The 23,114-nt window shown below is 31.2% G+C and overlaps 3 protein-coding genes and 1 long non-coding RNA gene across 5 annotated transcripts in view; 2 read left to right on the top strand and 2 right to left on the bottom strand.

Annotated features, from left to right (window-relative positions):
- The window catches only part of LOC125063626 (reversion-inducing cysteine-rich protein with Kazal motifs), a 36,528-nt gene extending 28,822 nt beyond the window's left edge, over positions 1-7,706 (bottom strand). The window contains exons 1-3 of the mRNA XM_047670163.1: positions 7,543-7,706; positions 5,737-5,835; positions 1,096-1,151 (exon numbers count right to left, since the gene is read on the bottom strand). Coding sequence (XP_047526119.1) covers positions 1,096-1,151; positions 5,737-5,812 — 132 coding nt within the window. The 5' untranslated portion in view covers positions 5,813-5,835; positions 7,543-7,706. The remainder of the gene's footprint in view (positions 1-1,095; positions 1,152-5,736; positions 5,836-7,542) is intronic.
- A 5,186-nt stretch (positions 7,707-12,892) lies between these two features.
- LOC125063666 lies at positions 12,893-14,051 on the top strand. The gene is made up of 2 exons (XR_007119550.1): positions 12,893-13,024; positions 13,890-14,051. It is a non-coding gene; the product is annotated as an uncharacterized LOC125063666 (long non-coding RNA).
- Positions 14,000-21,374, bottom strand: LOC125063663 (NADH-ubiquinone oxidoreductase 75 kDa subunit, mitochondrial). 2 transcript variants are annotated; one of them, XM_047670229.1, is made up of 14 exons: positions 21,270-21,374; positions 20,779-20,949; positions 20,251-20,582; positions 19,708-19,849; positions 19,416-19,541; positions 19,078-19,173; positions 18,684-18,857; positions 18,280-18,445; positions 17,648-17,799; positions 17,021-17,227; positions 16,001-16,175; positions 15,584-15,746; positions 15,078-15,225; positions 14,000-14,669 (listed from the first exon to the last, which is right to left on the bottom strand). In XM_047670229.1, the coding sequence occupies exons 2-14, from the start codon at positions 20,941-20,943 to the stop codon at positions 14,523-14,525; spliced, it is 2,193 nt and encodes a 730-aa protein (XP_047526185.1). In that variant the 5' UTR covers positions 20,944-20,949; positions 21,270-21,374; the 3' UTR covers positions 14,000-14,522. The 2 variants fall into 2 exon arrangements, with proteins under 2 accessions (XP_047526185.1, XP_047526186.1); XM_047670230.1 differs by having other exon boundaries at positions 20,779-20,946; positions 21,270-21,290.
- A 220-nt stretch (positions 21,375-21,594) lies between these two features.
- Positions 21,595-22,786, top strand: LOC125063664 (elongation factor 1-beta'). The gene is made up of 3 exons (XM_047670231.1): positions 21,595-21,756; positions 21,910-22,150; positions 22,391-22,786. The coding sequence occupies exons 1-3, from the start codon at positions 21,677-21,679 to the stop codon at positions 22,733-22,735; spliced, it is 666 nt and encodes a 221-aa protein (XP_047526187.1). The 5' UTR covers positions 21,595-21,676; the 3' UTR covers positions 22,736-22,786.
- The last annotated feature ends 328 nt before the right edge of the window (positions 22,787-23,114 follow it).

Raw genomic sequence — 23,114 nt, 5'->3', positions numbered from 1 at the left:
TATTGAGAAGTTTCTTCTTAACCGAAAAACATGTTCTAATTTTCTAAATTTAGGCTCTTATTCTAGACCTATCAAATTGATATCTAGTCTTAGAGCTGTTAAACTATTTATAACTGAATGTAACATAGGTACTTTACAGTACTTAAGACAAGATTCTAAATTGTGCATTAGAAAATGGAACTTGGTATCACGTAAATAATGAGAGATGAAAGAATCTTGTTTTTGATTTGGTTTGTTGTCTGTTATTGGATTTGTGATATGTATTTGGAAAAATCCTACGCAAATTCTAGAGTCGTAGTAAACTTTAGGTTTTCTTAGATAAAACTTCGTAGAGCTGCTACGAAGTATAAAAGATACAACTAAACTCTTAAACTAGAAATATATCACAAGATAATATCAATAATATTCGTATTCTTGATAGATCAAAGATTCAATAAAAGCAAAGATCGTATTGTAAATATTGAATGACCTTACGCTACTGTTAAAAATAACTCCTAAAGAAGTTTCGGAAGTAATAAATCCACTTAATTAGTCAATTAAGCTTCCGAATGAAAACTTTGAGATGTATCTAAAGAATATATAGGTATATCAATTGAGAAAGATTCAACTTTGGCGGAGCAGATAAATTGATTTCATTATTTTTAATTTAAATATCTTTAAACGCGTTTAATTAATAGCAAACGTACTAGGGGTTTTTTTTAGTACTATTCGTTTATTTTTCATACTCGTAACGAAACTTACAAAAACCATATATATGGTATATCTCTGGTTTTCGTAGATTTAGATTACGTTGGTGAAGAAATCTTTAGATTAAGGGTGGGTGGGCGTTGGTCAACCTAGTACGTGAAAGTGTTTGCTGAGGTAAGGACATGGGGGAATTTTATCTTTTGCTAATCACATTCTTAACGCCTATAAAATATTTATGAGAATTCTTAGCATGTATAGAATCGTTTTTTTCTGTAGGATTAGCACTAAAATACATTTATAAATCGACTCCAAAAATACTATAATAAGCACAATTTAGGCTCAAAGTTAACAAACGTTTAAGCAGTAGTAGTAACCTACAATATAACATTTCAATAAATAAAATCCTACCTTTTCGCAAACGCTTCGACATGTTCCCGTAGCTTTATCACAGCACGCTGATATATCTGAAAAGAAGGATCAGATATTTATATCAAGCGGTGTTTAAATTGCAAACGATGTTTCAGCCAGGCATTCTATGAGAAGTTATTTCAAAATAATATTATGTATGTACAAAAATAAATATATAATACTCAAGGCCAGTCCAAAACCCGAGTGCATCAATGAATTTTTCAGCAATGCCTACTTAACTTGATAAAAGTGAAGCGAAGACACCAACCAGTCTTAGATCGATATTTACGTGCAAGTCTAGAAAACTGATCAATAAATTACATGTCGAATTCTAAGGCCAAGCAATAAACATCAATTAACAAAGTGGTCTTCGGTCTGATTACTTAGGTGGTTTATACGATTATATTTTACTTAGTAGGTACAACTGCGCTCAGTATAAGTTAATAATAATAAAAATAAAGCTTACTAATCCACATATAAAAAAAGAAAGATTTATACAATTATGATATTTTAAGACGCGGCCCCCATTCGGGAGAAAGCCTCCTCCAACTTTTTCTGCCATTTTTTTTATCTTTTGCCTTTATTTTCTGATGTTGATTAGTATTATAAACTAACATCATATTTATCAGTCTTAACCTACCAATCCTACACACATATATAATACACATGTTTATTCGAAACGGAAATTATTATTACCAATCAAATGTTACTATGTCACTAAGAAACAATGCAACTTCAGTAGTTCCTTAACCAGGGATTACTTGCAACAAACTTTAGCATTATATATTTGTGATGGTGAATTTATAAGTGTATTTATTCGGTATGATTTAACTGTTCATACTTAGCATATTTTATTATTAGATAAATGAACTTCATAAATGTAACTTACAAAAAAAGGATAAACTAAATGCTTTAAAGTTACGTAAAATGACAGAACATTTTTGTAATTCTAACCTAAAAAAATCATTGTGATTCATTAATACTTAAATATCTGCGCACTAGTAGCACAATGTTATTACATTTTGTGTTGTGAAGAGAAAATAAAAACTAGTGGCGGTACAATCTTTAAGGTATCTGGGTCTTTGTGATTGTGATTTTCTTTTTCTAATAAGCAAGTAAGTGATCTGCCTTCTGTGTCTGTCACATCTCGTTATGTCGATTTTTTGGGTCTGAGGCACGCCGATTTCCTCACAATTTTTATAACCGTACGAGCTAGTGTTAAATGCAAAAGTATCGACAGAAAGTCAATTGGTCAGAGATCGAACATATGACCAAAAGGATAAGAGTCACACGCTCTTTAGACAAAAATTTAGTTAAAACTTTGTCTTTGTAAAAGGCTTTTTTAATTACATATATAATTTCAAATTTTCGTTTCTTTTTTTAAGAATTATTAATATTCGCAAGAAAAAATAACGTACATATCTAAATGATATTGAATTAGAAGTACATATTTAAAACTACGCAAACTACTAAAAATAAATTACCTTTGCAATTTTGCTACAACTTATATCAAAGTACCAATTTCCGTTCCTATCGATATTAATAATTTAGAGAAAGTTTAATATAGCAACGAGTTTGCATCTAGTTTAAACCAAATTACACCTCCAAGTCTAGGACGCTAAGATTATAACTTTTATACAGGATAATCTTTTTAATGTTTTACAGTCACCAATCATTGCCCGCAACTTTTGATCAGTATCGTTCAACACTCTTTTCACAAAATCTTTTAATTTTTTTAAGAACTCTGTTCACGAAAAATATTGGTAAACAGAAAATAATTAAAAATGAAACATCAATTATTCTATTCATATATTGTATGTACAATTATAATCTAAAACGTTATAATTATAAATCATAAAGATAACTAATTCGTAAATTTGTCGCAAGAAAATAAACTTGCCCCATTAGGAAACTTTTTCTCAATCTGGTCAATGTCCTTTAACTCATTTAAATAATGCATTTCAGTGTTTAAGTTCTCGTTTTTGTTCGAGAAAAATGGAAACTTTTTTCAAAAGCGGGTTGAGTCGTGATTCCTTTCAATGTTCCCAGACATTCAATAGCTTATGTTATACAAATATCTAAGCTTTGTGCAAATAGCTTTTAGTTGTTACACCACTTTGTGAATGATAAATAACATTTTTATTTAAGTAGTATTTTGCTCCTACGCAAAACATTGTGGAAGTAAAAGGCGTAACTTACTAGATTGGTTAAGTAATACCGAGCACATGATTGTAAATCGAAACCATACACGCTATTTTATAAATATTCCTCAAAATATATACATAAAAGGGGCAAATACGAATTACGAATTCTCTTATTTTGCAAAACAGAACCAGTTTACAAAATCCGTAGTTGTAACGACAACGGGGTAAAAATAGTTACTTTATATAATATGAGCAGTGTTGGCCTAGTGGCTTCAGCGTGCGACTCTCATACCTGAGGTCGTAGGTTCGATCCCCGGCTGTGTACCAATAGACTTTCTTTCTATGTGCGCATTTAACATATTTTGCTCGAACGGTGAAGGAAAACATCGTGAGGAAACCGACATGCCTTAGACCCAAAAAGTCGACGGCGTGTGTCAGGCACTGAAGCCTATTAGATTTAAAAATGATCATGAAACAGATTCAGATATTTAAGACCTAAAGAGGTTGTAGCACCACTGATTTATTTATATATAATATATGTACACCTATGTGTGTAATATTTATATAAAGTAAACACAAAAACGTTGAACTTTACTCAATAATATTCTGTCAAATTATTATGTTTCTATACTAATAATAGTATTTATATTTTAAAATACTCTTTTTACAGGACTCGATCGGGCTTTTATTGTGACAATCAGATACTCCCTGTATCTGACTAATTAAGTATCACAAAGATTCTATTAAATTATGCAGATGTACAACAAATTCGATTTGTTAACTGCGGCTGAAGACTTAATTAGCAGGACGTGCGCGTCGGATAAATAAATTAGCCGATTGGCCGTTTCTCATTATTGATTTATGAGGAAAATCTATGAATATTCCGTATGTGTGCATTTTATTGAATTTCAATTTTATCGCCGCCATTTTGGAGTCATATCTCGTTTGTAATCTGTCTAGCGTACTTTTTATATGTGATAATGACTACGTACTACGTCTTTAATTACTGTAGTGTTAATAATTAAATTAGACTTTTTCATTATAATGAGTAAAATCCAGGGTAAACGGCGTGTTGGTAGAAGGAAGAAATCATGGCTTCGCAACGTTAGAGAATGGACAGGTATTTCAACTGCGGAAGAGTTGCTGCATGTGGCACAGGACAAGACACGCTTCAAGATACTGACGGCCAACCTCCAGTAATGGAGAGGCACTAAAAGAAAGAAGAAGAATAATTAAAAGTAAAAAATCATTTAATCATATCAATGTAGTTTACATTTAAAAAATGAACGTCAAAAAAAAGAAATGTATATGAAATGCTTCTAACTTTACATTTAGTGCCAGTTCTCAAATCAAGGGCGTAGAACGGAAGAGAAGAACTGGCAATAAACTCTCCGCCACTTTTTTAATTCTCATGTTTTTTTTACACAACGTATGTAAGGAGCTGCAACCATTACACCATGTTCCACATGTCAATTAATTAATAATAATAACATAATAACAACATCGTCGCGTTTGCTTCTATTATATATATATATATATATTATATATAAGGCTATTATATATATAAGGGTACGTTTAGGAATTTATTATTATCATAAACTCTACATAATATATACAGTATGTTTGTATATATATATCTATATGTTTATTTCCCTTGCCCAGGAAAAAAGGAGCTTGAAATTACATGCAGTTATTCAAGAAAAGCGAATGTAATATTTAAAATAACACGTTATTTAAGAAAATAGAATCTTAACTTATACAATGGTTTGAGATGAATTTTAATTAAGGAAAACACTTTTTTACCGGATTGAAGTTCTGTATTATTATAAATTTACAATTATTTTACATAATTTTAAATTTTTCCGACGTTTCGCGTGCTTTAGAGCGTGCGTGGTCACAGTGAATTTCAATTGTTTTATCATGGATACTTATTATATATTTTATCTTGTGTGACAAATAAAAATGTATATACATACATAATACAAGGACCGATGTTTATAACTAAACAGGAACTTAATAGAGCTTATGTGCAAAGTTTGCAAGGAAGCTGTGAAGGGAAACTTTGGTAGCTCAGGGGAAATGAAGACCGCTATACATATTGCACAATATCTTGGATTTGTATTATTCATGAGCCTTAAACTTTGTTCACATTTTTAAGTGGTTGGTTTGTGTAAACATATTTACATGTATAGTACTATTGTAGATACCACTGGGAAGAATACCCCAAACCATTAAGTTGGTATGTACTCGACTTTATCGAGCTATTACCCACAAAATGGCATAAATTGTATAACAAATAATGAATTTTATGCATGTTAATTTTATAGTTCTAGGGTTTGTATGCCAAAAGCTTTCATATTCCAGTAACGAGCAAGTTTAAGAACCTTTTGTCTTTAAATGGCGTAAAGCATTGATATATGATTATATTATTTTCAACAATAGGTTATTCAAAAAAAATGATTGATTGATAGAGAAAGAAAAGAAACTTAAACCTTACCTTGTGAGTTAGCAAAGGCCAGGGAAAGTGCTGAAAAGATCAGCCTCCATCTCCAATGGGTCCCCCGCACCTCCATTCTTTCTTATGACGTCAACACATCTGCCATAAAAACGAATTATTTATAAGCTTTACATATTTCGTATTATCTATACCGTTACTTTAACTATACATATTTTCTAGAACATAGGTAAATTAAAATAATTCAGCTTTTAAACAGGAAAATCCCATTACATTCCAATTTTCAGTCATGTTAGAATAACACTTTTAAATTATTATTGTGTGACAATTTATAAAATTAGCATTAATCTTTAAAGATAAAAAGTCGTACAATAATAAGTGTACCTAGTTTATGTATATAAAATCTATGATGTAAAAGAAACAAACGAAATTTCACAAATATAGGCATGAAATATGCCATCGGCAGAAGTTTATTGTTATCGAAAAATTATTTCATGTCAAATGAATTGAGAACTCAAACATTGAACAACATTTCCCCCATTCCTCAAATGTATACATTTTTCATTTCGCCTTTGTCATGCTAATATTTACACTACTTGAATGAAATGGCTGCTCCTAATAGGTTTCGAATAAACATTATTATATCGTAGTTTGAAATTATTGAAACAATATAAATATATTATGAATTGTCTTGGTCTATGAATATAAATTATTAATTCACGAGTAGGAATGGAGATGGAAGTTTTATTTAAGAAACTACCAAATCGCGGTTGTTTATGTAATCTCGACGTAAAGTAGCAAAGGCTGTTTTAGCGGAAAATTCGTAAGCCGGCAATAAATCTCGTTGAAAAGGGGCTTGTACCCGGGCACCTGTTCCGAATGTAACTAAATGATAAATTACTGTTTTAAAACCATTTGTTTTTTTGCCAATTTTCTTAAAGTTAAAATATTTATGATTTTAGATGTTAAAAAATCAACTTTAATTAACTTTTAATTTTATATTGCGTGGTGATTACCAGTAGGTAAAACCCAGCTCATACATATTGTTATATTAAATACACAGAAAACATAGGTAGCATTAAAATGATATATTATATAAAAAAAAATATTTTTTACTTATTTTTAATTCAATCGTTTTCAATATACATAGTTAAGTAAATTAGATAAAAATGCTTAATAACTTAAATATATTAGTTTATTTAATTGATTTATAAGGCACAAACGCTGTTCTACTTTTAAGCCTGTACATTTTCATAAAAATATTTAATTTACTTACTAACTTCTTAAAGGTTTGCCACGTCGAATGCTTATGGAATTCTTTATTGTTTAATTTTCCACGCTAGATACAAAGAATCAATTAAATAAAGATTGCTTGAATATATTATTGTTATCCTTATCCTTAAAAAACTTTTCACATAAATAAGGTTAAGACTCGGAAAACTTTCAAGTCCAAATGTCGAAGTTCGACAAAGAAAGATTTGTGAGCATGTTTTAACTTGAAATTGCTTTTTATAAACAATGCTAAAACCCGTGGGAAATAAATACCTGGGATATTTTACTTAATTTATAGCACAGGAATCATTTAATTTATATAAAATTATATTCCAGATAAATAGATACCTGTAAGTAGTTCATAGTTTTAGAATTTCCCTAAAATGCTGTTAAGAATATTCTCTCATAAAATATAAACTAATAATGCTCACTAATAACTGATCTTGGAAACTGTTTATCCAATTTTTTTAATGGTTATTAAGCGCTTTCTTATCACTTATTAGTTCAGTATTCATGTAATTACTCCCGCACGTCTTATCTTTATTGATATATTGTGTACATTACTTTCCATCTTACCTTGTATAAAAACAAATATTTAATTTTCACTAGAAAACTGTCACATAACTTCAATACACTCTTTACGCACAGACAATCAAAACACGTGAACTACTGCTATTCCCGCGCTTTTACAAGTCCAGCCTAACTCCACTGACAACCTTTCTCGCGCCAAATTCACGCGTTACTAAGGGTATGTTCCGATATACACTGCGACCACTGTACAGAGTACCGTCAATTTAGTATACTGTGAAACCGTTTCTCTATAGCCAGCTATACTGGTTACAATTTAAAACGGAACGCAGTCCAGTATACTAGTCAGCTTCGTTTTTCGACACAGTTTTCAAATGAGTGCATCAAAGTTTTTCAATTCAACAAGAAAAACTATTATTGGAGTATTATCGCATTAAAAAAATCTATATTAATATTAACTGTCAATTGAATTAATACTACAAAGAAAGTAAGTATTTTTTAATTAGAAAAAGTCTGTTTATCATAACTCAACTTATATTAACTTATATTAATTAGTCCAAGCTAATTCTTTAATTAGAATTTTAAATGTTTGTTATTAAACTGTAAGTTATATCAGCCGTTAGGCATTCAAGTGGTTTTGATTGATCACGTGATCAAAGCACTGCGAGTACCTTACCTCGAAAACGCCAGTGCTCGCAGTAGAAGTATAGCGGGGATTTGTGACGTCATATATTTCCCTAGGACGCTGCGGCTGTATACTGCAGTCCATAGCGGAACATATTTTTGAACAGTGGGAGCACTATACAGTACTCGCAGTGTATATCGGAACATACCCTAAACCACATACATTCATTCAACTCTAGCCCATAGTCTATCCTCTTTTCTCTTTGGTCTTTCCGTATAGTGCTATCTCATACCGCTTCCGCTTGATGAACCCTATTGAGCTCGTTAGTCATTAATTAATTCTGCATAAGAAAATTACTTTTAATTTAACTGAAACACAGATGTGACGCTGATGATTCTGTATGTGTTAAAAAACTTGCCGGTCAATAAAATATTCAACGCACTTGTGTGGTCTAAATATTAAGTGTATGTTCGGTAGTACATGGAGACTTTATTAATTTAGGTGTGTATAAAGTACTAAAAGACAATTATAATACGCGTATTGGCTTGGATACAGATAAACATTTTTATTTGGATTAGTTTAACCGATAAATATTTGCAGATATAATTATATATTAACCCATAGACAATTAACGCAGATTCTAGGTGTAGTATCAATGTTTTATCTAGAATAGTAATTATTATTACACAATATGTACTTATTATAAGATAATTAGTAGTTGTAATTTATTTATGTGCTATAACTTATATTTGTATCTATTATACGGTTATGTGTGTATTTTATGTTGACCTCGTGGCTGTAACGTGTGACTCTCATCGCTAAAATCGTAGGTTAGATCCCCGGCAGTGCACCAATGCACTTTCTGTATGTGCACATTTGACACTCTCTCGCAGGGTGAAGGAAAACATCGCCATGTCTTAGACCCAAAAAAACGACGGCGTGTGTCAGGCATAGAATGATCACGAAACAGAGACAATAATCTGAGGCCCAGACCTAAAAGGTTGTTGCGCCACTGGTCTCTTTGTATATTTCAGTGAAACAAGCGCAAAACTTTTAATTAGCATAATTTATCTAAACTGTATCTATCTGTAAATCAGTAATAAACAGTAACAATTTTTATTACCTTCTGAGCGACAAACTTTGTACGTAAAGTTGAATTTATAGTTTTTCAAGAACGATATTTTCGCAGCCGTTTCGCTTCGTCTTTCTCCATTACAAATAAGTTAAACGAAGAAAAACGTCTTTCATTTCGTTCAACTCTGGTTTGTGTCACTTTTTACTTAGCAGCATTACGAGTTACGACAATTTTATCTTGAATTACTACAACATATTATGTAATATTTCAATTAATTTAAAAGATATAAATTTTAACTACGTTTGGTTACAAGTCACAGTTAATAAGTACCTATAGATGATGGCTGGATATTGCGTAGGTTTCGCTAAAACCACTAAGCTAATTTTAAAATTAGTAACTTAGCAGTTATGTTATCACATAATTAATTAATTACTTATTACAACAAACTATTATTAAATAATTATAACTAAAAGCTTATACTAATTTAAAGCCCAGAAGTACGTCTACCTGCAATGTCAAGTGGTTCCGTCCTCAACAATAATGATTCGCAAATGGAAAGAAGTCAAGTGCCATCCCGTGGACAATAACTTAAAAAATTGGCGCCAATAAATGCTTTGCAGACTTGCTGTTGACTGTGGCTTTTGTTTAAAGTATCCAAAGTACAAGAAACATTTTTTTTTACTTACAGTAACTATAAATTATTTATTTGACTATTTAGTTTCTTATAGGCTAGCTATAGAGGCAGAAGTTTTTCCAATAATCTGTTTATACGGTTCGATGTTCGAAATTCAAATATTACCACAGTATTCGATATTTGTTTGGTCAAAGAAGATCTTCCTGTTAGAAACTGTATTTTAATGCAAAGTATAAAAGTTATTACATCGTACAGACTTTAATATACTTATGTCTTAGACTTAGATATTACTTAGGTATCACAGTCTCGACAGACACCCTCGGGTATAATTCTCTATCATCAATAAAGTACTAGGAAAGCTCCTGTTTGAGCTGAGTGTATAAAATTGATGGTTCTCAAGGGATTATTGTAATAAATGGTTACAAATAAGTGGCTTGTAGTAATTACTATTAGAATACTGCGTTGAATTAGCATAAAATAGTCTTTATCAAGATCCCTTTTCTTATCTTATTTAATATCAAAGCGAATCCGTAATTTTTTTCTCTTTAAAACACACATAGTAAGAAAGAAAGAAAAAAACTTTATTACACAAAATTTAATAGGGTGTATAGTTAAAAAAATAAATAATAGTTTAAAAAAACTAAAAAACACGCTTTTAAAGCACATCAAACTAAAAACTGAAAAATAATTCCTAATTTAGACTGAAAATGGTAATGAACAAAAAATACTGGTTTTATTATCAAAAAGCGTGGGTTGCTCGATAGACGAAAAATATGGCACAGAGTTAGTTTGATGTGCTTTCAAAGCGTGTTTTTTAGTTTTTTTTAACTATTTTTTTTTTTTTAGTTAAATTTTTTGTTTTTCTTTTTTTTTCGGATTATTGCATTGTCATCGATCTTTGACAGGTGCGCAAAGTTTGAATTAAGTCTGTCCGTTAAAATCGGGTCAAAATCGAGTCCGAAGGAGTCGGTTACATACATACATACATACATACATACAGGTGAAGCTAATATAAAGCGTGTAAAAAAGAAAGTACACTAGGATTACCTGTCTCTTAGGCAGCTAGTCTCTTCCATTTGACATATTAATGATTTCAGGTACTTGACGTAATAAATTCTACAAAACATTTACAATTATATTATTAATCTGTTGCGCAAGAAGAATACTTTCGGTTTTATCATAGCTCAGGTTAAGAAGAAGTTCCTTTTGATTGTTAGTGAATGTTTACATTTTTGAATCGTAGTGATTTTCTTTTTAAGAAAGTGGTTAATTCAAAAAAAAACAAAAATCTTTATTCAATAACAAGTTACATTTTTAACAGATATTGGTGCCCCTGAACTAAGTCTTAAAGATGCAGTCAAACAAAATGTGCAACAAATGTGTGTGTTCTTCATAGTATCATATTATCAGACCCATAATAACTTTGTTCTAACTTCTACCTACTCAGTAGCTTTAAGACTTGTCAAAGTATTTTTTTTTTGTGGAAGATACTAAAGAATAAAAAGCTGGTGTTGTATTGTAAAAACCGGGTATTCGTTCGTTCTTGCCCTATAAGAGCCAATTTTCTCAAATTATATTCAAGAATTCAAAACATGGAAGATACATTTCTTCGACGTTATCGGAACGTTATTGCGAAGTTGAACTATGAATTACTAAAAGAGACGTTGATTGATGACGCGATAAATGTTTATTTAATGGCCCTTGGTTTTCAGCTCTAGCAGCTTCGTATCCCAAAATTGAATATTTTTCGCAAATTAAAGAAATAAGTACCTACGTCACTATATACATTTGATAAATCGTGAAATGGAATAATTAAATTAAAAATTATGAAGTGCTAACAATAATACTGATATTACAAATCTAAAACTCTTACAGAAAATAATGAATTAATTCTGAAAAGGCCGGCAACACACTCGCGAGCCAAAATATGAATACTTTATGAACTTAATCTTTAGAATGAAAATTACTAAAGGGGCTGGTTGTTCTAAAAGTGCTAAAGCGATTTTCAAAATTAATTTATAAGCCTTCATAATTTATGTTTTTTATTTCATTACCAAGCGAAAAAAGTTAAAAGTTTGATATAAAAACGACTGGTAAAAATATAACGAAAATAATTTAAGTCTTAGCAATTACGACTGCAATTTTGGATATAGCGTTGGTAAAATCACGAGGCCACGTAGATTCGTCGAAAATTTTATTTATCATGCCGTCACGTAGGGTCTTATTACTCCATAAAAGCGAATGGGACAGGATAAATAGAAAAGAGCATTCTGCTCAATTTAATACATACCAAAGAATATATTAAATCTCTAAATGAGCAATCACAGAAGTGGATCAAGTCTTGGCCTGTTACAGTACAGGTATTTTAGAGATGTTACTTATTATGATGCAAGGCATTCTAACCAAGAATAGCCTATATACAGGGTGGCCAAAAAGTCGTGGATCAAACGCAAATAGGGGATAGATGAGGTCATCAGCTGCAAAAAATTGTTGTACGGGAGGTCTCTAAGCTCAACCCCTGCAGAGTTATAATTTATTTTGCGTTTTTATAAGAAAATTGACTTTCTTTTCTAATTCTTAGAATACTGTAGATTGGTGATGAAAGTAGATTGGTACTGATGAGTCCTTGCGTTAGACATACCTACTATTTATTATTAGACAACATTACAAACTATTGACGACATGCGCGAATACCAAGAGCGGAACAATTGCAAGATAAAAGCTATCAATAATAATAACTTACCTAACTTTACGGCTTACCTAATAAAAATGTGTTATCAAGAGCGTAAAAATTACAACGTGTTAGGAAAATCGTTTATGACCTCCACTGATTCGGAAGATGGATCCGCCGTTGTGTGATATATATATATATAAATATTTCGATTGTGTTTAAAAGTCTGATGTCTAAAGACTAGTGACCACATTTTTCACATTGATGCAGTTAAACAAAAACTGTTTATTTATGTTATATGAACATTATCAGAACGGGACTATATTCTTCGTATAATAGCAGTTATGTTATTTATATTAATAAATTGTTAAATTTTAAACGCAAACAGTAAACTTGTAGATTACAAAAGAGAAAAATCAATCGAACTGCAAGTGTGTACAATCAACTCAAATTGCTCAAAGAAGAACAACAATCGCGCTACGATTCATTCATTGAAACGGGTCTTAGACAGCATTCGTTAGAAGCGTAAGTTATATGTTTTTTCTAAAACATATTTATTTTTGTTAGCAGATAGTATCTGATATTATGGTTCTTGGTTTTTTAAACAAGTTTTAAAGGTGTAAGAACGACTAGAAGAATACTTCAAAGGACCACATCAATTTTCACACTTATAGCTATTCTGTCGACATTTTGGCTAACCAAAATTAAGTTTTCCCTGCGAAATCATATTCGGGATCTCAACTAAGATAGCCACATTTCATCTATAGCAGTATTAAATTTTATTTAACAATATTACTGAAAAATTTTAATTTTAGCGAGCGGCAAACAATTCAATTTTTTAATGTATTAATTATCATTTCTAAAACGATTTTTGACGAAATAAAACTGGACGTACCATCTTCGTCGATTCGACTAATCTTTTGTCAGATGACTCACATAAAAATAAATATTTTTAATTATGGATTCATTGACTATCTAATTAGGGATGTGAAAAAATAATCGATAATTAAAAAAATCGATTTTATACGATTTTTTGAAAAGTAAAAACCGATTTTTTTACGCGATTTTTATATTTAAAATAATCGATTAATAAAAAATCTATTTTTTATGCAGAATGTCATATCCCTATATCTAATTATTTTTGACAACTCTATTAAAGCGATGTTTATCCAGATTACTTTCAATAACACTTTATTTTTTATTCTTTATACTTGACAGACTAATCAGATTTTAAATATTTTATGATAATAACCAAGACAGTAATTACTTCATTTACATCGCCAATCAGTCTTTCTATACTTTGTGAATACTTACGAACTTTATTGTATATATCAAGTTTAAGATATTTTTTGCAGTGGTTAATTTTGCTTCTATTCTATTTTGTTTTCAGGAATATCGGCGTACAAACTGCTAAGATGACAAGACCTTTCCAGTACCTAACGTTTAGAAGAAAAAAATGTTTAAACTCTGAAGACTGGGTTTAAAAATAAAAATACAATGTCGACAATCATTATTCTACGATTTATTTAACTAATAAATATTTACATTTCTTTACATTCATTTATTCCGTCTGGTCTTACATTCCGATCTACATTTGATAAATTGAAACTGTATGCTTACTATTATGTAATAAATTAAATTGCCCAATGATGCTAAAGGAATGTTCATTCGGTATTTCTTTTCTAAAGTATTCCTTCATTAAAATGATTGCAGAAAGCGGATAATTCTAAATATAAAAATTCACTTGATTATAGATTTAATATATAAATTATTTGAACTATTTTCAAGCAATATTTTGGTTGATTACCTTTATTCATTCTACTAGTTTAAATACAATGTGATACAATTATGATCTGTATAAGTTTATAGAAAAGCTTAAATATACATTTACGTCAACGATTGTTTTACTAAAGTTCTTTAAATGTATATAAGTAGTAAACTACTAATAGTAAATTAATAACATGGTATCACTAGTGACTTTTTGTATCCGTATGGTAGAATGAATAAATGTCTACTATTGATTTTAGTATGGAGATTGTTTCTGTTTAAGTACGGCCTGAACGCACTTGGCCATAGTGGGTGAGGCGCGGCTAATTGCGTCTGTCATGAAGAAATCTTCTAATTGCTTTAACTGGACGTCCAATTTTCCAGAGACCGGTTTCTGTAAACTCTGTAAGAAAAGCGTATATCAAATAATGTATAGAATTTACATTACTGCTATATGTTCTGTTAATATTATCATAAGAAAAAAAAATAGTATGTTTAAGATTTAATCGGTGAAGTAGCCACACAAAAAGTCGGTTTATTAAATGTTCTTGATTAAATTCTCTAAAGGTATAAAAGTGATGAATAATTTTCACTGTGATACTTGGTAAACTTTTTTAAATTAATGTTTAAACTAAAATTTAACATGTTTTCTATAGATTAATAACTATAGACATTCAAGGTAAATAAAAAAAAGGGAAAAAAATCCTATATTAAGTGTTCTTTCAGTCTATAACTTCTATATAATAAAGAGTATGATTTTCTTTAAATAAAATAGTGTAATTTTTTTTTTTTTTTTTTGATAAAAACGTACCTGTGCTAACACTCTAGCCTGCGCAAAGTAATTGTTATTCTGGACATCTCCGTACGCAACGAGAGACGGACTTATCTCAGCCATTCTATCACGGACTTCGTCTAAGGTATCATAAGGCAGACGAGCTCCCAATACTTCCGAAAGCGCCCTGAAATAAAAAAAAAAGATTTTTAGATCCTTAAAACAAGTCGAAAACACCGTGAAAATCGTATCATATCGTTTCAAAAGTAATAAGAAAAAAGTGCTTAATGAATAAAAACTTAATAGCTATTTAAAAGAGTAGATTGTATGAACTTGTTTTGTTTTTACTTTGAGTTATGTTTTATTTTGAAATATATGTGATGTTTTTGTTACACTTAGAATTTGTTGACAAATTTTTAGACACGATTAGTTTGGCAAATGTTTATAATCTATGATTTGTAGGCATAAAAGAACTAAAAAAAAATTCTGACAGTCCAAAACCAAAATCTTTTTACAGTAACATAATTTTGCGGGGAACGTGTTACCGTAAAATCTTCCAGTCCTCCCTAGCCTTGCCCGGGGGAGTGACAGCGGGCAGGGTCTGCTGCGCCCGTCCTTCGGCGTTCACGTACGTTCCCCGTTTCTCAGTGTACGCTGCACCCGGGAATACCACGTCCGCAATGGCCGCACCCGCGTCACCGTGATGACCTAAATAAAAAATAAAACTGAGAATCCTTGTACTGTTTCTATTGAATAATTCTAACAAATTACACTATTTATTAGTATAATATTTGGTATATACTAATACATACTTTATTTACTTAAACTAGACGATCGGGCGATGTGCGATATTTTAATTATAACCTTTCATTAACTATGAGCTGAACTAATAAGGAAAATCTTATAGCTTACATTGATGTTTTATGCATTAATAGATCTCTTTATGCTGCATAAAAATCTACCTTGATAAATAACAACACAGTCTTTCGGCAAAGACTCCCGAGTGACGACTCCTGCATCAGCTCCCAGTAGGTAGACAACCTTTGGTCCATCTTGCAGAATCGCTCCAACACCTGGTTTGTAACCAACGTCCAAAGCTGCAACTTGCGAAGCAGTTCTTTGAAGGACGTTCAGGACCTGAAAATTTTCGGAATAAAATATATCTTCTTTACAAGCATATATGTTATATTAACATGAAGAAACAAGGAGAATGTAATATAAAATTTAACTTATATTAACAACAACAATATACATGTAGAGATTAAAAACTTATTAAAAGAAAATTTAAATAAATTATTAATATAAAGAAAGGCCAAATTCTATACCATTTGTACCAAGGGCAGCCAACAATCACATCTCTGTACAATGCTTGGTCTATTGCTGTTGAGAGATTGTCCTTAAGGAATCAAAAACACTCGATAAAAGTTATTTTGACATAAACTTATTTAAATAGTATCATTTAGGACATACACCAAACACCAACACATTGACATACTAAATATTCGTGTACCTAATACGTGGGTAACACTGAAAATGTTTAGAACTGGCCAGTTAGAAACATTGCTAATGAAAACTTTTTTTTAATTTCAATTATAGAACTCTTTGGTAACCTAATGTTGATAAAGTTGAAGCTGTTGCCATAATATAAAAAAAAAAAAAAAAAAAAAAAACCTAATGTTGTATATTGCATTCGTTTGACATTTGTTTTTGGGAATTGGCGGCAAATCTAAAACTCTTGTTACAGGTGAAAATGAACCTAACGCCAGCAATTTTTATTTATTTTTACAACAAAGCTATGAGCTATGAAATCATAAAAAAAAGTCCTTTTTTTTTTAAATCTTATTCATTTTATAAGCCATACATCTAGTGATTAAGGCGGCATTGCTGAATACTTAATGTTACATAATTTTGAATACTTAATGTTACATAATTTTGACTTATCCCATAATATAGTATGTTTCTAAATTCAAATATGCAATTACCTTCCATTCCTTATCTTCGAGCTGATCTTGCAATCGCAAAGCAAGTTCCTGAGTGAAGGCCAGAAGCGCTGATCCTTCAGAAGTCTTCAGCTGATCGGCTCCAAGAATTACCACTGGTCTTTTAGCGGATTGCAGCCGTTTAAGTACCTCATGATTTGAGGAACCGGTCGCTAAGTCTTTAACGATAGAGGCTGAGTCGCCGACATGCTGAAAAAATAGATATAATATAGATAGATACAAAGAAGTATTTTTGTATTTTTTAGTGTTTTATAAAAAAATTTTTTTTAGATTATTTATATCACACAAACAAAGAAGTTTATCGGAAACTGTACACAAACTACATGTGTAACGTTATTCATCACGCTGAAATCCACAATTTGAAGAATTTATGGACAGAAAAGGATAAAGCTTCTGAATTCTACAATAGACAAACAATACACACAAACTGTTAGTACTGACTAGATGACTGTTTTATTTTATTTATTTATACTTTGTTACATAAAAAAAAAACATAAATTATAAGGAATGCAACGGGCGGCCTTATCGCTAACAACCGATCTCTTCCAGGCTTATAATTGGTATGTTTTCAAGAACATACGAATTATACATACATTTAAAACACCTTACCGTGTATTCATAAGTAAGGTCAACTTTGGGGCCAATGTATGCGACATCGGTCTCCTTGTGTATAAACGCCTTACGTATACGTGCGTTCAGGAGCGGTGCTTCGAACCGTACGTTTGTTCCAATAAGTAGCACAAAGTCTGCGTCTTCCACATCTGTAAGTGTTTTTTGAAGTTGTACTTCTTTAGACGCGTTATGAAAAATTGATGAGAGTGATATTCTACGATGCACGCGCACCGTGGCACAAAATTAACAGAATGAAGTTGCCCATAAAGATGCTACGGCATTGGACATAATTTAAAAACAACATTCGAATTATAATAGAATTTATGTTACACTTAATGTAAGAGAATAATAATATTTATTTATTTAATTTTTCAAATGTAAACTGAACTTTATTGACTAGAATGAATCCTTGTCCAGTCTTTGATTATTTAATTGTAATTAATTATTTGCATGCAATCAAAAACTATTTTTAATAATGCCAAAGAAGTATAACTTCTTACGCGCATAAGTACACGCACCCTTTTTTTTTATAATGTCACCGCTCTTGAGTTTAGCCAACGAAACAAGAAAAAAATCTGAAGAATTTAATTAACTTTAATATAACTTAATTAATCTTAATGATAACTCACTAGCTATTTTAGTGTTTAGCAGATAGGACGAGCGCAAATCGGTACCAGAACCTTCCATGGGGAAGTATTGCTCCGTACAAACATTCTCTCCGCCCAATCTGTTCACCAAGTCTTTCAGAGCCACTAGTGATTCTGCATCTGCCAATTCACCAGCTATCGCTACCAACTAGAAAAAAAACACTTTTGAATAAGCAAAAAAGTTGTTCACTATTCTTAATATTTATCCATAAATTAACTTGAACATTTCTTTGTCCATATTTGTAGTATTTAGACACATCACATCACAAATCATGATTCTATGTGATCCAAAAACAATTGGTACACAACAAATACATTTGTTAAACTAAACAATTCTAATAGGTAAATAAGTAAATAATAACTATCAAATGCTTGACAGAAAATACCTTATTAGGTGGGCAGTCTCTGATAGCATGAGCAGCTGCTACAATAGCATCTTCCCATTCAACAGGGGTCAAATTACCACGGCTGTCAGCTACCATTGGGGTTACCAGCCTTTGCCTCTTTAAGCCATCGCAGGCAAATCTTGACTTGTCTGATAGCCACTCCTCATTAATTTCCTACGTAACAAAATTAAATAATATAAAATCATCAACTGCACAAAAATGTTTCCTGGTATTAATTTATTGAACTGCAATTTACTACAAAGTATTAAGCAGCCCAACTTTGTTTAGTTGGTCTGACATAAATATTATTGTGGAATAAATAATGTTTTGCTTTAAAAAAAATTAAAACTATGTATATGATTTTACGAGTTTAAAGAATGATTTTTATAGTCACCTCATTGGTCCTTGGTAAAATACGTAATACTTCGTTGGTTCGTGTCGCAACTACGATGTTACTACCCAGTGGGTCTAGAACATCCACTGAATCAATCTAAAATACATAATCAAAACATAAGCGAATTAGTCTACTAGATTATGTTTAGTAGTTAAGTTTAGGGTCTATTAAAATTTCAATAAGTCTGAGAATTTTTACGTGCTTCTACTATGTAATTCATTATGTAGCTAGTTTTTATTGAAAAACAGTTCAATTTTTTTTTTAATTGAGTTAAAAAGTTCCATAACATAAAATGTCCATAAAAAAGTTTTACTTAAGGTTTTTAACTTAATACTCACTCTTCTAGTTTCCCAAGGCCTAGCTGCAAAACTGTATGGTTTTGATGTCAAAGCACCAACCGGACACAGGTCTATAATATTTCCTGAAAGCTCTGACAAGAACATTTTCTCGACATATGTGCCAACCTGGAAAAAAATTCAGTATTAATCGTAATTACATTAAGAATTACCTTAAAACAAAAATCCTTGGTTAACTATAAATTCAACTATGTAACAAGGAAAGATGTTATCTAAAAGTACATAAAACAATGTGTAATAAAAAAACACATAACTTATATATGCTTGAAGTTACCTGCATGTCTGTACCACGCCCTGTTGTTCCAAAGTCGTCCACACCAGCCACTTCTGAGGCAAAACGAATACACCGTGTGCAATGTATGCAACGTGTCATGATTGTTTTAATCAAGGGACCAACATCTTTATCTTCAACAGCCCTGTTTTACATGGATTTTTATATTTAGGATTAAATTTGAAATTATACAATTTTACAGATTATATATAAGAATTGACTTAAATATACTGTTGTTTCAGATTACATACTAAATTTGATAGGCTTGAACAAAATCTTTAGTTTTAAAATGATTACATTTTATAATGACCAAAAGGACTTTAAATAATTTAGTAACATAATGTTAAAAACATGTTTGTTTAAACATACAGAACTGGGAGGCAGTAAATTTAAAGACTAATTGATCAGCCTAGAGCATTTAAACTCCCAAGGCAAACATGAATAACAATTGATGTAAAAACATAGTTTTCTCTTTCATGTTACTTCTCACTCCCTTTGTTAGTTTTGACAGCAATTTATAAGTATTTCGAAATAAAATATTGTTACCTCTTCCCAGAAAAATGAATGTCAGTGAAACGACTCTTGTCAGAGCCAAATGCCATAGACTGATCCTGAAGATCACATTCGCCTCCCTGATCACAAATAGGACAATCTAATGGGTGATTAACAAGAAGAAATTCCATTACACCCTCCCTAGCTTTCTTGGTTAGATCAGATGTAGTCTTGACCCTCATTCCCTTCATGACAGGCATTGCACATGCTGCTACAGGCTTAGGAGATTTTTCCACTTCAACCAAACACATACGACAGTTGCCAGCAACTGCCAGTCTCTCATGATAGCAAAAACGAGGAATTTCTACACCAACCATTGCTGCAGCCTAAAAGAAAGTTAAATTAATTGAAATTAGATGATAAAATTGAATAAATATGAAAATAATTATTGAATTTTTTTTATTGCAATAATTTTAGTAAGATTAAAATGATGTTGTTATTTTTGTAAGGTTTGTAAGGTTACCTTAAAATCATTTTAATTATTAATAACAATTCTAAATTTACAACTGATACTCAACTTACTTGTAACACTGTGGTGCCTGGTGGCACATAAACAGGTTTATCATCAATGAATACTTCAACCTTTTCAGCTTGAGTCAGTGCCTCTGCATATCTTCGAACTCCCAGGGGTGTAATGCGGCTTGAGGAGCTCAATGCAAGCGCCCTAGACAGCGGTTGGCGCAGCATTTTCTGCTGTAGAAATATACTTTACCTTAAGTAATGACACTTCACATCCACATTTAGTATGATAATTTAACAAAATATAAAATATATATCAACTAATTATTGTATAATTTAAGAGCTTAAAGAGGATGAAAACTAAAAATATTGCGCATTACTCGAGTTAGCCACAAGTATTAAATCTTTCAGCCGTGTTATGGTTACATAAGTACGAGCTTCTAACCTAAACAAATTATTTATTAGCAAAACCACAAATATACTTTTGTCCTAGAATAATGCAATATATTTAAAACAATAATTAATTATTTCTTATTTAATAAATGAAAACCTACTGTAAATTTTGCCAAATTTTATGAACGAAATGACAGATCACTGTTGTATTTTGTATTATGAACAGCTGTCACAATCTCTCACTATGCGTTGTCAATAGTCAACAAAATCTATGACAAAATGTAAAAAATGTATGTCAAGATTAAGCATCATACAGATGACTATTAATTATCTAAATATAATAATTGATTTATTAATTATACTTAAAGTTAAATAATGTGCTATTTAATATACCACTCTAGATAAATTCGCAAATATCTTGCGTTATGATACTTGTCAGTATGTAATAGGTATAAGATGGCAACTCTTCTTCTAGTCTGTGTTCCTACTTCTTTCAACTTTTTCCTTCACTCAAGTTGGGCCGTGTGGTGTGGTGCTTCGATTTTAGAAATAATACTACGTTAAAGAAATGGCTTTCGGAGACGTTAAATCCGCACAAGGATTAAGTGAACTAAACAAATATTTGGCTGAAAGGAGTTACATATCTGGGTAAGTCTAGACGGAATGAAATTCTAACCTTTAAAGGTTACTTCTCCACGTCAACGCCAAATCATTCAAATTTCAAGCTTTAAAAGACGATTTTATAAAAGGAACATCTTAATTACAAAAATAGGTACTTACAATTTTTAAACTGTTTGACAGATATGTTCCATCTCAAGCTGATGTACAAGTATTCAGTGAAGCAGGCAAAGCACCGGCCGCTAGCCTGCCACACGCTCTCCGTTGGTACAATCACATTGCCTCATACACTCCAGCGGAGCGGAAGGCGTGGGCTGAAGGAGTAAGCCCATTAAAGGCTGGTGGTAAGCCCACAACTGCCCCAGCTGCTAAAGATGATGATGATGATGATGTTGACTTATTTGGGTCTGGAGACGAAGAAGAGGTAAATTCTTCAGTTTTATATAGCCTAATGCTAGAAAAATAAAAGTGGTACTTATTATTTTAAATAAACATTAAAGATTGATTATTATTTAGGTAATTTTAAACTTATGTATTTATTACTTTTCAACATTTCATTACTTTACATACATATTTTTAAAAACTACTATGGAATTATAGGTGGAACTTGTTTTCTCAATAGAAATTCCATTCCTGACCAGTAATCTGATATCATTTTTTGTAGGATGCTGAGGCTGCCAGAATCCGAGAAGAGCGTTTGAAGGCCTATGCCGACAAAAAATCAAAGAAACCTGTTCTTATTGCCAAATCCTCTGTCATTCTGGATGTCAAGCCTTGGGATGATGAAACAGACATGAAGGAAATGGAAAAACTTGTACGATCAATTGAAATGGAAGGTCTTCTCTGGGGTGCTTCTAAACTAGTCCCAGTTGGTTATGGTATCAACAAGCTACAGATTATGAGTGTTATTGAGGATGACAAAGTATCAGTTGATTTGTTAACTGAAAAGATTCAAGACTTCGAAGACTTTGTCCAATCTGTTGATATTGCTGCCTTCAACAAAATCTAAATGGCTTTAACTTAAGTTGGCACTCTTTTAATAAAAGCTACCTGTACAACATAAGTGTTTTTTATTCTATCATGAAATAAAAAAAAATGGCCTATGTAAAAGCAGACACAAATTGAATCATTTCCTATGAAGAAGCTGTAACTCTCAGGGTGATTCCAAATTTTGATGTTGATCTCACAAGCTGTACCAAAATAAGAAAGTATTTCCTTATTGTTAAGAAAACCGTTATTGAATGGTGGGATGGTGCAACTGATAAGCAGAAATCCATGAATTTTAATATAAGAAAAACTCAATATTCAATAATAATAAAACTTTATTCAAACTCAAAATAACTATTTCATTTAGGTAACCAAGTACACTTATGAACTAAAACAGAATT

This window comes from Pieris napi, chromosome 3, assembly GCF_905475465.1.
Source record: "Pieris napi chromosome 3, ilPieNapi1.2, whole genome shotgun sequence".
Lineage (NCBI taxonomy): Eukaryota > Metazoa > Arthropoda > Insecta > Lepidoptera > Pieridae > Pieris > Pieris napi.
This window is presented reverse-complemented; position numbering and strand designations above follow the sequence as displayed.

Excerpts from the sequence above, each read along its gene's own strand:
- LOC125063663 (XM_047670229.1), bottom strand. The coding sequence starts at position 20,943 with ATGCTGCGCCAACCGCTGTCTAGGGCGCTTGCATTGAGCTCCTCAAGC. Across the intron at positions 17,228-17,647 it reads ACCTTACTTATGAATACACG|CATGTCGGCGACTCAGCCTC; the intron begins GTAAGGTGTTTT and ends CTATTTTTTCAG. Across the intron at positions 15,226-15,583 it reads GAGGACTGGAAGATTTTACG|GGCGCTTTCGGAAGTATTGG; the intron begins GTAACACGTTCC and ends TTTTTATTTCAG.
- LOC125063664 (XM_047670231.1), top strand. The coding sequence starts at position 21,677 with ATGGCTTTCGGAGACGTTAAATCCGCACAAGGATTAAGTGAACTAAAC. Across the intron at positions 21,757-21,909 it reads GAAAGGAGTTACATATCTGG|ATATGTTCCATCTCAAGCTG; the intron begins GTAAGTCTAGAC and ends ACTGTTTGACAG. Across the intron at positions 22,151-22,390 it reads GGTCTGGAGACGAAGAAGAG|GATGCTGAGGCTGCCAGAAT; the intron begins GTAAATTCTTCA and ends CATTTTTTGTAG.